The following is a 14,144-nucleotide window of genomic DNA, read 5'->3' on the forward strand; positions in this document are numbered from 1 at the left end:
CTGAACCGCCCTCGTATTCATTAATATGGTTTTGCGAAACCTAGTTTTATTCAGATAAACCACAGACCTATTGTCCTTGTATGCTGTAAATGCAAATTCCAATGAAATATAGCTCTGAGAGGGCAGAGTCCTTTTATCCCATCAGAAATTTATGTCCCTTGTTACTTTTTCTTAACCTAAAACCTGTGTCTTCTAGAAGGCAAATAACAGATGATTCCGACCCCTCATAAATTCTCTCCTCCTCCCTCTCTGACTCGACATGCTTTTACTGTCTGTTTCTATACTTTGTTAAAGTTAATGTTGCATCTAGCTGCTTCATCATGACTAAGTTTGCTGAAATCTTTAGGATGTCAGGTAATACATATTTAGTTTGTTGACTAAGGATCATTCATTGCTGGAACACACCAAGAAGAATGGAGCTAGCAACTGTTCTCTGAACAGGAAACTGCACTTCTGTGTCACTCGTAACTTGCTGTAAAATAATTCGTGGAACAAGGAAGTAGCAAATTGTAAAGACTGACCAGCCGATACCCTACATGGCAGCTCTGCAGGGCCTGGGATGAAACAGGGCGTAATGTATGTGACTTTGAGTCATCTACTTTCATGATGGTGACTGTAGTGGACAATTTCGTGAACTCATATTTATTTTACTTATCGTAAGGGAAATGTCTAAGATAAAAACAGTGATAATCTTGTAAATAAAATTATTATATTGTATTCTTCCAACTTGGCTCACAAAAATGGTACCATAACAGGTTTTGACATCGTTGTATTTTGACGAGTTATTTGATGTTTCCATTTGAGCTGATGATGGCTTTCTAAAAAGTTGAAACCACTTATAAGACTATCTGTGAGAGCCATGGCTGCAAAATACAGTAAAAGAGTTATGATTACTTTTTAGTTCTTCCTAAGTGTAGTTATGTAAAACTTGACCTGTGTTTGTTCACTGTTTTCATTTTACCATAGGCTTAATTATTGGTACAGATAATATCATTTGTTTATGTTGTTGTCCATGGTGACATAATTTTTATTACATGTGAATATCACAAATTCTTGGGAACATGAAATGATGCACTGACACTAATAAGTTGCTGTATATGATTTAGTATTCACGTATTAACCCTGTCGTATGTGCTCTGTGTGTTGCTTGCATCGCGTAGTTTGATTGCCTGCAAAGGTGGAATTTGAAAATAACATCCAGGCAATAGGTCACTGGAGGTGCAATATCATAAGGATGAGTGGAAAACCAGTAATGAGACGCAGTAAACAAGAAGAAACAATTTGCTCTCAGCTCTGCATCATTACCTTATTTCCTTGGTATTAAATTCAGTGCCACTTTTGTATTTCTTTCAAGCTTCTTCCACCTTGTACCTTTCTTGGAGTAGGATTGTTAACGTGATCATTTTTCTTTGGTACGTAAAGAAGAGAAAGATGAAAAATACTTGCAAAATTTACTGAGAGACATGACTTATCATATTGACAGTGGATCCTTGCTCAAGTTTGATTGTAGGTCATTTATGACATTCTGGGTTGCAATTCTCGTAACAGAACAGTATCAAGCCCCAGACTAACGTCCATCTTATTAAAATGCTATAATACATATTAATTGGGTTTTAGTGTATTTTATTTCTGTTATATGTTGTTTGTTCCTTTTCCCCCCACCTGAATTTTTGTTCTCTTGTAGATGAAAAGTCAGAGGACCAGCTTGCCGTAGATCTGGAAGATTTAAGAGATTATTCTGAAAATGTTGAAGAGGATACTAGCCTTCTGGACAGTCAGTCCCCAATCTGGCCCAGCTTAGCTGGTTGTACATACCCTGTTGAAGAAGTTGTGAAATTTGTGGTGGCACCTACATGGTAAGTATAACATTGGTAAATAGTGAACATATTACAAAATTTTATTTACATGAAATCACCACCCCCCATCCCCTCCTCCTTTGTAATCTGCAAAGAAACCAACTTCCTGACTTTGTCATGTAAGCAAAGGAATTTTACTGTGGGTTGTGAAGGTAGGTAGACACATGAGAAAGGGAAGTGGCACTGTGTGATCTCAGTGAAGCTCTTGACTCTATTCTCTTTGACTCCCTACTGACCAAACTAGGATTTTGTAGTATACATAACCCATATTTACCTTTAATAAAGTTCTATTTAAGTAACAAGAATGTTTCAACTGATAAAGCAACCATATCATGTCTAGATAAAGTACTGTGATGCCTCATGCCATCCCTTAGCATTCTGTATCTGACTGTCAATTAAAGTGATGAATGTCAATGGGAGGAAAAGAGTGATTCGAGGTAACCAACTTTACAACAAGTTTTGGGCAGTCAAATCAACTTTATCATGGGACCTCTCGTGCCAAATACACTTTATGGAAGGAAATGAAGCTTATTGGGCTAAGAATGGAGCACAGTTGTTACATACCTTCCTGCTCCGAGATGATCAACCACACATAATAGTTTTTGCTTAGAGGATTTATCGTCCTTGTAGGCTGTGGCATTGACATTTACATATAGGCTACTAATACATGTAACTGGGACATAGTTGCAGTCATTTTGCTACAGTATCTATCACTATGAAAGAAAGTAAAACCACTTCAAATTAACTCACATGCCAGTTTCAACTACCCAACTGTTGCCTACAAGACACTGTGGAGTGATCTACAATTGTGGCACATGTTATCAGTGTCCCACCAATTCTTCCAGCTGTTATTGTCAGTGGAAGAATCCTGATGATGTCACTCCTTTGTTATTTGAGCAGCTCCTCATTTAGCCTCTTAAGGGCTGGATGGACCCTGAATCAGATCGCCCTACCAGACCTCGCTTCATCACAAGAAATCTAAGGTGATACCGATTATGATTAAAATCAGGCAGACTGATGGGATTGCCTAAATGTATGTCATTACCAGGTGATGATCGGTTGGTCAGCTGCATGAAGGCAGCAGTGGTCAGAGTATATTGTAGACAAGGCAAATGCCTACCTGCTGTGGCTCTGGCTGGTCACCATTGTGTTTAGAAACCAAAATACTGGGTGATCTCCGAAGTGTAGTGAAGTGCCTTACGTCTGCATCTATACTCTGCAAACCACTGTGAAGTGCATGGCAGATGGTCTGTCCCATTGTACCATTTATTAGGGTTTGTTCCCGTTCCATTCATTTACTGAGCACAGGAGGAATAATAGTTTAATTACAGCACACACAGAGGTACTTAATCTGATCGTGTCCTCATGATCTCTATGTGAGCGATAAGTAGGGGATTGTTGTATATTCCTAGAATCGTGATTTAAAATACGTTCTGGAAACATTGTAAGTAGGCTTTCTTGAATACTTTACATCTATCTTCAAGAGTCTGCCGTTTCAATTTCTTCACCATTTCTGTGACACTCTACCAAGGGTCGTCAAATGTGACTATTTGCGCTGCCCTTCTCTGTATACATTCAGTATCCTGTGTTACGCCGATTTGGTGGGGGTCCCACATACTTGGAAATTTTCTAGAATGGGCCACACTAGTGTGAGAAAAGTGCATTTTGTTTCATATGATGATGATTTTTTGAATCCATGCTGGTTGGCATGGAGGACATTCTGTTAGAGAACTGCATTTTTTTAAAATTGAAAATTCTAAAATTCTACAACAAATCAATGTCGAGTATATTAGGCAGTAGTCTCATAGATTACTTCTAATATCTGTCTTGTAAACGGGTGTGACCTGTGCTTCCTTCCAATTACTGGGCAGGTCCCCCACCCCCTGAGGTATCTACAATAGATTATAGGTAAAAGAGGGGCAAACTCTGCTGAAAATTCAGTATAGAATCTGATAAGGATTCCATCGGGCCTTGGCGCTTTGTTCACTTTTAACAATTGCAGTAATGCTAATAATTATTTTGTTCATCTTTTCAGGGATACAAGGATTAAATTGGGGCAGTTCTCCTGGGTTTTTCTTGGTAAATGAAAATTTGGGAATGGAGTTGAGCATTCCAGCTTTTGTTTTGTTACCTTAATTTCACCCCCCATCTTATCCATGAGATCAGAATTTCTTTGGGTTTTGTGAAAGCTCATTTGACAATATTCTGCTGTGGTAGGCTCTGAATGCTTCAAGCATTACCCTCTTGACAGCCAAACACATTTCATTCAGTGTATCTCTAACTATAGCCTTATGCAGTAGTCTCTGTTGCTTTAGAAGTTTCTTTACAGCAGGGTGTCTACGACCCGGGAGATCCGGGAAAAACCCGGGTATTTTTTCATCCGGGAAAAACCCAGGAATTTTTTAGAATTCCGGGCGTCTATTATTGTTTTAGTTTTCAGTTAATTTTTTGTGATTTTTGACTGGTAAGAATCAATACTCCAACAAAGTATATTACTGTATCCCACTTTTGCGGAATAATACTACAGCAACAAAACATGAACCAGAGGAAAAAAAAACGAAAATAAAACTTAAGTCGCAAAGGAAATGCACCGTATACAACAGCAAAACATAGTGCTCATACAAGCATCTGCCAACAGCAAAGTGTGTCAAAGGCTTTAGGAAGACTATGCAATGCTTCCTAACAACAAATTGCTTCCGATGAGCGTGACGTGACAGACAGTACTGGTACTCAAGAAAATTTAATCCGAATCTGGACATACGAATTTGCACTTTAAGCCGAATTATGCATTTTAGTATGGTTCACAAAATTCCGGTGCTCTTGAAGTATCCTCTGATGTCTTGTTTCTTTTGTTACATACTGCAAGATCTTTTAATGTTTTACACGTACGAACATACGAGCTTCCTGCGTCATCGTAGCTGCGCATGAGCAGTGGCGCCTGTTATCTGGCGCTCTCCGGCAACTGCTGAAATGTATCAGTTTCTAACAGGTCACGGGAAAATATTGCAAATGGTTGTTTGAAAAGCGTTACTTTCAAAGTAAATTTACGTGTACACAAGATGAACAATGTGCGAGAATGTACGATGAATTTCTTAAATCACATAGCGTATGACTATCAATTAAAAATCAACTCTTTGAGGACGACCATCTAGAAGAATTTCGAGCCGAGAAGACCAGAAATTTACGTCCTTATTAAAAATTTTACTGGCACATTTGTGTGATATATGTGAAAGTGTAACACGCGCAAAAAGATCAACATTATATGTGGAAACTTAGCAGCTCTTGCAGCTTGTTAATCTTAGAGACCAAGATTATATGTGAAAGCTTTGTTTTTCTTGTAGCAACACTATGTATATTAATTTAAACCATTAACTTTTCCTATTTTTGTTTTCCCGATACTTAAGAGTGATCTTGCTATTGGCTGGCTACATCACATGTCCTATGCTGTCTTCGGCTGGCGAGATCACGTGACATGAGCTATGACTGGCATACAAAAGCGCGTCGCAATCTCGATTTCAATGCTTGAAAGCTAACATACGGTGTATGGTGGAATTCTAATTTATATCTTCATAACACGAAAATATGCAGCGTACATGTTGCTGCACATCAAAAATCTTTCCAAAACGTGTTTTTCCCCCCTTAGTTTCGTTTTCTAAAGTGCCGGGAAATTCTACTTTGGCATATAAAACCATAAACATTCAAAAGATTGATAAGTATTACAGTGCTCCCTGCCGCCGTTGGATAAGCAGCTGCAGCAGCAAGTCGTATACTCCTAGCTCACTCATTTGTTACATAGTTTAATTCTTAATTTCTTTGCGTGTTTTTGGTACTTGCATTGTGTAATTCATAAATTTCGGGCGTATTATAGTATTTGAGAGTTGTAGCATCGCGTTTTAGTACCTGAATAGTGTAAATTAGCGTAGTCGTTTGTCTACTGTTTTGTTTTGAACGGCCAGTGTCGGTTGGTCGCAGTCAGTGTGCTCCCTGCCGCCGTTGGATAAGCAGCTGCAGCAGCAAGTCGTATACTCCTAGCTCACTCATTTGTTACATAGTTTAATTCTTAATTTCTTTGCGTGTTTTTGGTACTTGCATTGTGTAATTCATAAATTTCGGGCGTATTATAGTATTTGAGAGTTGTAGCATCGTGTTTTAGTACCTGGATAGTGTAATTTCGCTTAGTCTCCTTCCGCCGCCGAGCAGTGTCAGCAGTGCGCAAGTAGCAGCATTACTGCATTTACTAGGCAATCTTGTATTTTAATAACCGTTTAAATTTTGTCGATTTGTTTGCGCTCTCTGTAGATTAGTTCAGACGTTCTTAGCAAAACAGTTTTTAGCATGGATAGGGACTGCAACTGCTGTGTTCGGATGCAGGCTGAGTTGGCATCCCTTCGCTCCCAGCTTCAGGCAGTGTTGGCTTCGGTCACACAGCTTGAGGCTGTTGCCAATGGGCATCACTGTGGGGGTCGGGATGGGGGTTTGTCGGGGACGGCCAGCTCGTCCCACGCATCCCCTGATCGGACTACGACTGTGGTTGCCCGGGATACTGCCCGCATTGAGGCTGATCCCTCACCTGTGGTAGAGTGGGAGGTCGTTTCAAGGTGTGGCAGGGGGCGAAAGACATTCCGGAGGGCTGAACGGAAAGCCTCTCCAGTTTGTCTGACGAACCGGTTTCAGGCTCTGTCTCAGGCTGATACTGATCTTCGGCCTGACATGGCTGCTTGTCCTGTTCCAGAGGTTGCCCCTCAGTCTGCAAGATCCGGGCAGTCGCAGAGGGTGGGCTTACTGGTAGTTGGGAGCTCCAACGTCAGGCGCGTAATGGGGCCCCTTAGGGAAATGGCAGCAAGAGAGGGGAAGAAAACCAATGTGCACTCCGTGTGCATACCGGGGGGAGTCATTCCAGATGTGGAAAGGGTCCTTCCGGATGCCATGAAGGGTACAGGGTGCACCCATCTGCAGGTGGTCGCTCATGTCGGCACCAATGATGTGTGTCGCTATGGATCGGAGGAAATCCTCTCTGGCTTCCGGCGGCTATCTGATTTGGTGAAGACTGCCAGTCTCGCTAGCGGGATGAAAGCAGAGCTCACAATCTGCAGCATCGTTGACAGGACTGACTGCGGACCTTTGGTACAGAGCCGAGTGGAGGGTCTGAATCAGAGGCTGAGACGGTTCTGCGACCGTGTGGGCTGCAGATTCCTCGACTTGCGCCATAGGGTGGTGGGGTTTCGGGTTCCGCTGGATAGGTCAGGAGTCCACTACACGCAACAAGCGGCTACACGGGTAGCAGGGGTTGTGTGGCGTGGGCTGGGCGGTTTTTTAGGTTAGATGGCCTTGGGCAAGTACAGAAAGGGCAACAGCCTCAACGGGTGCGGGGCAAAGTCAGGACATGCGGGGACCAAGCAGCAATCGGTATTGTAATTGTCAACTGTCGAAGCTGCGTTGGTAAAGTACCGGAACTTCAAGCGCTGATAGAAAGCACCGAAGCTGAAATCGTTATAGGTACAGAAAGCTGGCTTAAGCCAGAGATAAATTCTGCCGAAATTTTTACAAAGGTACACACGGTGTTTAGAAAGGATAGGTTGCATGCAACCGGTGGTGGAGTGTTCATCGCTGTTAGTAGTAGTTTATCCTGTAGTGAAGTAGAAGTGGATAGTTCCTGTGAATTATTATGGGTGGAGGTTACACTAAACAACCGAACTACGTTAATAATTGGCTCCTTTTACCGACCTCCCGACTCAGCAGCATTAGTGGCAGAACAACTGAGAGAAAATTTGAAATACATTTCACATAAATTTTCTCAGCATGTTATAGTCTTAGGTGGAGATTTCAATTTACCAGATATAGACTGGGACACTCAGATGTTTAGGACGGGTGGTAGGGACAGAGCATCGAGTGACATTATACTGAGTGCACTATCCGAAAATTACCTCGAGCAATTAAACAGAGAACCGACTCGTGGAGATAACATCTTGGACCTACTGATAACAAACAGACCCGAACTTTTCGAATCTGTATGTACAGAACAGGGAATCAGTGATCATAAGGCCGTTGCAGCATCCCTGAATATGGAAGTTAATAGGAATATAAAAAAAGGGAGGAAGGTTTATCTGTTTAGCAAGAGTAATAGAAGGCAGATTTCAAACTACCTAACAGATCAAAACGAAAATTTCTGTTCCGACACTGACAATGTTGAGTGTTTATGGAAAAAGTTCAAGGCAATCGTAAAATACGTTTTAGACAGGTACGTGCCGAGTAAAACTGTGAGGGACGGGAAAAACCCACCGTGGTACAACAACAAAGTTAGGAAACTACTGCGAAAGCAAAGAGAGCTCCACTCCAAGTTTAAACGCAGCCAAAACCTCTCAGACAAACTGAAGCTAAACGATGTCAAAGTTAGCGTAAGGAGGGCTATGCGTGAAGCGTTCATTGAATTCGAAAGTAAAATTCTATGTACCGACTTGACAGAAAATCCTAGGAAGTTCTGGTCTTACGTTAAATCAGTAAGTGGCTCGAAACAGCATATCCAGACACTACGGGATGATGATGGCATTGAAACAGAGGATGACACGCGTAAAGCTGAAATACTAAACACCTTTTTCCAAAGCTGTTTCACAGAGGAAGACCGCACTGCAGTTCCTTCTCTAAATCCTCGCACAAACGAAAAAATGGCTGACATCGAAATAAGTGTCCAAGGAATAGAAAAGCAACTGGAATCACTCAATAGAGGAAAGTCCACTGGACCTGACGGGATACCAATTCGATTCTACACAGAGTACGCGAAAGAACTTGCCCCCCTTCTAACAGCCGTGTACCGCAAGTCTCTAGAGGAACGGAGGGTTCCAAATGATTGGAAAAGAGCACAGATAGTCCCAGTCTTCAAGAAGGGTCGTCGAGCAGATGCGCAAAACTATAGACCTATATCTCTTACGTCGATCTCTTGTAGAATTTTAGAACATGTTTTTTGCTCGCGTATCATGTCATTTCTGGAAACCCAGAATCTACTATGTAGGAATCAACATGGATTCCGGAAACAGCGATCGTGTGAGACCCAACTCGCCTTATTTGTTCATGAGACCCAGAAAATATTAGATACAGGCTCCCAGGTAGATGCTATTTTTCTTGACTTCCGGAAGGCGTTCGATACAGTTCCGCACTGTCGCCTGATAAACAAAGTAAGAGCCTACGGAATATCAGACCAGCTGTGTGGCTGGATTGAAGAGTTTTTAGCAAACAGAACACAGCATGTTGTTGTCAATGGAGAGACGTCTACAGACGTTAAAGTAACCTCTGGCGTGCCACAGGGGAGTGTTATGGGACCATTGCTTTTCACAATATATATAAATGACTTAGTAGATAGTGTCGGAAGTTCCATGCGGCTTTTCGCGGATGATGCTGTAGTATACAGAGAAGTTGCTGCATTAGAAAATTGTGGCGAAATACAGGAAGATCTGCAGCAGATAGGCACTTGGTGCAGGGAGTGGCAACTGACCCTTAACATAGACAAATGTAATGTATTGCGAATACATAGAAAGAAGGATCCTTTATTGTATGATTATATGATAGCGGAACAAACACTGGTAGCAGTTACTTCTGTAAAATATCTGGGAGTATGCGTACGGAACGATTTGAAGTGGAATGATCATATAAAACTAATTGTTGGTAAGGCGGGTACCAGGTTGAGATTCATTGGGAGAGTGCTTAGAAAATGTAGTCCATCAACAAAGGAGGTGGCTTACAAAACACTCGTTCGACCTATACTTGAGTATTGCTCATCAGTGTGGGATCCGTACCAGGTCGGGTTGACGGAGGAGATAGAGAAGATCCAAAGAAGAGCGGCGCGTTTCGTCACTGGGTTATTTGGTAACCGTGATAGCGTTACGGAGATGTTTAATAAACTCAAGTGGCAGACTCTGCAAGAGAGGCGCTCTGCATCGCGGTGTAGCTTGCTCGCCAGGTTTCGAGAGGGTGCGTTTCTGGATGAGGTATCGAATATATTGCTTCCCCCTACTTATACTTCCCGAGGAGATCACGAATGTAAAATTAGAGAGATTAGAGCGCGCACGGAGGCTTTCAGACAGTCGTTCTTCCCGCGAACCATACGCGACTGGAACAGGAAAGGGAGGTAATGACAGTGGCACGTAAAGTGCCCTCCGCCACACACCGTTGGGTGGCTTGCGGAGTATCAATGTAGATGTAGATGTAGATGTAGATGTAGATGCCGATGAAAAGCATACTATCACTTAACATGGGAAAAGTGTATGTTCACCCTGGAGAAAGTGTATTTTCAACCGGGAAATCCAGGAACTTTTTTTCCTTGTCCCTGTATACACCCTGTACAGTGACTGTAAAACATCGAGAGTCCCTCTCATTATGACCAGTTCCACTAGGAACATGTCTGTCCAGTGTGTGGGTCAACTGTTCTTGTAAACTTGGGTGATACATCCTACATCCTTTACAGGCTCCTTTCCTCATTCAGACGTGACCCTACTGCTTTTCTATCTACTTTACAGAACATCTGATGGAAACTCCAGGTAGGAATATCAACTCTGTAGGCATAGATATATTGTTACTTACTGTAAAGATGATGTGTTAAGTTGCAGACAGGCACAATTAAAAGAAACTTGGACAAAGCTTTCAGCCACAGCCTTTATCGGCAAAAGAGAAACAGTGAAACACTCACCATTCATACACAGAAGCAAGGCCAAGCTGCTGGAGTTGGCGATCGTGTGTGTGTGTGTGTGTGTGTGTGTGTGTGTGTGTAGGCTGTGGCTGAAAGCTTTGTGTAAGTATCTTTTACTTGTTCTGCAACTTCACGTCTTTTTTTTTACAGTAAGTAGCAATGTATCTTTTCCTTCATTACTGAACATATATGTCTTTCCACTTGTTTTAGTTGTCATGGTCACTGATACCAGTTTTGATGTGGATGTGCTCAATGAGGTCAGGTGTGTTTGTTGTCATTAGATCCAATATATTTACAAAAAATGGTTCAAATGGCTCTGAGCACTATGGGACTCAACATCTTAGGTCATAAGTCCCCTAGAACTTAGAACTACTTAAACCTAACTAGCCTAAGGACATCACACACACCCATGTCCGAGGCAGGATTCGAACCTGCGACCGTAACAGCTTTGCAGTTCCAGACTGCAGCGCCAGAACCGCACGGCCACTGCGGCCGGCCAATATACACTCCTGGAAATGGAAAAAAGAACACATTGACACCGGTGTGTCAGACCCACCATACTTGCTCTGGACACTGCGAGAGGGCTGTACAAGCAATGATCACACGCACGGCACAGCGGACACACCAGGAACCGCGGTGTTGGCCGTCGAATGGCGCTAGCTGCGCAGCATTTGTGCACCGCCGCCGTCAGTGTCAGCCAGTTTGCCGTGGCATACGGAGCTCCATCGCTGTCTTTAACACTGGTAGCATGCCGCGACAGAGTGGACGTGAACCGTATGTGCAGTTGACAGACTTTGAGCAAGGGCGTATAGTGGGCATGCTGGAGGCCGGGTGGACATACCGCCGAATTGCTCAACACGTGGCGCGTGAGGTCTCCACAGTACATCGATGTTGTCGCCAGTGGTCGGCGGAAGGTGCACGTGCCCGTCGACCTGGGACTGGACCGCAGCGACGCACAGATGCACGCCAAGACCGTAGGATCCTACGCAGTGCTGTAGGGGACCGCACCGCCACTTCCCAGCAAATTAGGGACACTGTTGCTCCTGGGGTATCGGCGAGGACCATTCGCAACCGTCTCCATGAAGCTGGGCTATGGTCCCGCACACCGTTAGGCCGTCTTCCGCTCACGCCCCAACATCGTGCAGCCCGCCTCCAGTGGTGTCGCGACAGGCGTGAATGGAGGGACGAATGGAGACGTGTCGTCTTCAGCGATGAGAGTCGCTTCTGCCTTGGTGCCAATGATGGTCGTATGCGTGTTTGGCGCCGTGCAGGTGAGCGCCACAATCAGGACTGCATACGACCGAGGCACACAGGGCCAACACCCGGCATCATGGTGTGGGGAGCGATCTCCTACACTGGCCGTACACCACTGGTGATCGTCGGGGGGACACTGAATAGTGCACGGTACATCCAAACCGTCATCGAACCCATCGTTCTACCATTCCTAGACCGGCAAGGGAACTTGCTGTTCCAACAGGACAATGCACGTCCGCATGTATCCCGTGCCACCCAACGTGCTCTAGAAGGTGTAAGTCAACTACCCTGGCCAGCAAGATCTTCGGATCTGTCCCCCATTGAGCATGTTTGGGACTGGATGAAGCGTCGTCTCACGCGATCTGCACGTCCAGCACGAACGCTGGTCCAACTGAGGCGCCAGGTGGAAATGGCATGGCAAGCCGTTCCACAGGACTACATCCATCATCTCTACGATCGTCTCCATGGGAGAATAGCAGCCTGCATTGCTGCGAAAGGTGGATATACCCTGTACTAGTGCCGACATTGTGCATGCTCTGTTGCCTGTGCCTATGTGCCTGTGGTTCTGTCAGTGTGATCATGTGATGTATCTGACCCCAGGAATGTGTCAATAAAGTTTCCCCTTCCTGGGACAATGAATTCACGGTGTTCTTATTTCAATTTCCAGGAGTGTATTTACATCATGAGGAGTGGGGGGTCTAAGTAGTTTCCAGAGAACACATGTGGTAATGTTCCACAGAAAACCTTGTCACACCCATCACTAACAAAATTATAATTTTCCTAATTGAGTGTTGGATGACTGAAGTCTCCACCGATGATTACAGAATGATTGGGTAACTTTCGTACAAGTGAACTGTGGTTTTCTCCAAAGCTCTTTGGTTACATCAGGACAGAAGTCTTGTAGGCAGTAAAAGGCACTCTCTAGTTGTCCTTGTTTGCTCTGTACAGTACACCTTGATCTTCCATTGACACCCAACTTGCTGTCAACTAGACAAGTAATGACTGCAGTACGACGGGTACGTGACTCTGGGGCTCTTCCAAAACACCAGTTCACAATAGTTGCCAATCATTTGACAGGCCTAGAAATGAAGTGTCTTATGATGAAGTTATCCAAAGATTTTTTTCTTTTTTTCTTGGGCATTTTCACACATTTGATAAGCCACCTCATATTCTACATCTACAGCCATATTCTGCAAACCACCTTGAGGGAATTGACAGAGGGTAGTTCCCATTGTGCCAGTTATTAAGGTTTATCCTGTTCCATTCCTTTAAGGAGTGTGGGAGGAATGATTGTTCGAATGCTTCTGTGCATGCAGTAATTATTCTAATCTTATCCTCACGATCCCTGTGTGAGCGATACGTAGGGTGTTGTTAGTATATCTCTAGAATAATCATTTAAAGCCGGTTCTTAAAACTTTGCCAATAGACTTTCTCGGAATAGTTTACGTCTTTCTTCGAGAGTCTGTGATTCAATTCCTTCATTATCTGTGTGACACTCTCCCCTGGATTAAAAAACCTGCGACCATTCGTGCTGCCCTTCTCTGTTTACATTCGATATCCCCTGTTAGTTCTATGTGGTATGGGCCCCACACACTTGGGCAATATTCTAGGATGGGACACAAAATTGATTGGTAAGCAGTCTCTTAGTAGATTGATTGCACCTCCTCAGTACTCTACCAATAAACCAAAGTCTCCCACCTGCTTTACCCACGAGTGAGCCTAAATGATCATTCCATTTCATATCCCTACAAAGTGTTACACCCAGGTATTTGTATGAGTAGGCAGATTCTAACAGTGACTCATTGTAGTATAGCCATAGGATACTAATTTTTGTTTTGTTTTCTTAAGTGCACAGTTTACATTTCTGAACATTTAGAGCAAGTTGCCAATCTCTGCACCTTGTTGAAATCTTGTCAAGATCTGACTGAATTTCTTTCTTTCTTTTTTTCATCTGAAAAAGTGTCATTTTTTATTAATATTGTCTGCAGGTTCATTAATGTACAATACAAACAGCAAGGGTCTCTTTCACTTCCGTGGAGCACACCCGAAGCTACTTCTACATATTCCCCATGTGATTGTATTTTTGACCATAAATGTAGGAGCGATGCTGAGTCAAATGCTTTTCGGAAATCGAGAAATACTGCATCTAATTGGTTGCCTTGATCCAAAGCTTTCAGTATATCATTTGAGAATAGTGTGAGTTGGATTTCACGTGATCAATGTTTTCGAAATAGGTGCTGTTTGACATTCAGGTGGTCATTGTGTTCAAGGTACCTGCGCATAGTTAACTATTCATTTAAACTTAAGCTAGAGTTCCTCAATATGCTGCTTCCCTGTACTGAAAATTTAAAGTTCAT

General features: G+C 43.3%; 1 protein-coding gene across 1 annotated transcript in view; it reads left to right on the plus strand.

Moving 5' to 3' along the window:
• The window catches only part of LOC124789161, a 189,944-nt gene that overhangs the window by 128,236 nt on the left and 47,564 nt on the right, over positions 1 to 14,144 (plus strand). Inside the window, exon 12 of the mRNA XM_047256456.1 lies at positions 1,685 to 1,856. Coding sequence (XP_047112412.1) covers positions 1,685 to 1,856 — 172 coding nt within the window. The remainder of the gene's footprint in view (positions 1 to 1,684; positions 1,857 to 14,144) is intronic.

This window comes from Schistocerca piceifrons, chromosome 3 (genome assembly GCF_021461385.2).
Source record: "Schistocerca piceifrons isolate TAMUIC-IGC-003096 chromosome 3, iqSchPice1.1, whole genome shotgun sequence".
NCBI classification, from domain to species: domain Eukaryota; kingdom Metazoa; phylum Arthropoda; class Insecta; order Orthoptera; family Acrididae; genus Schistocerca; species Schistocerca piceifrons.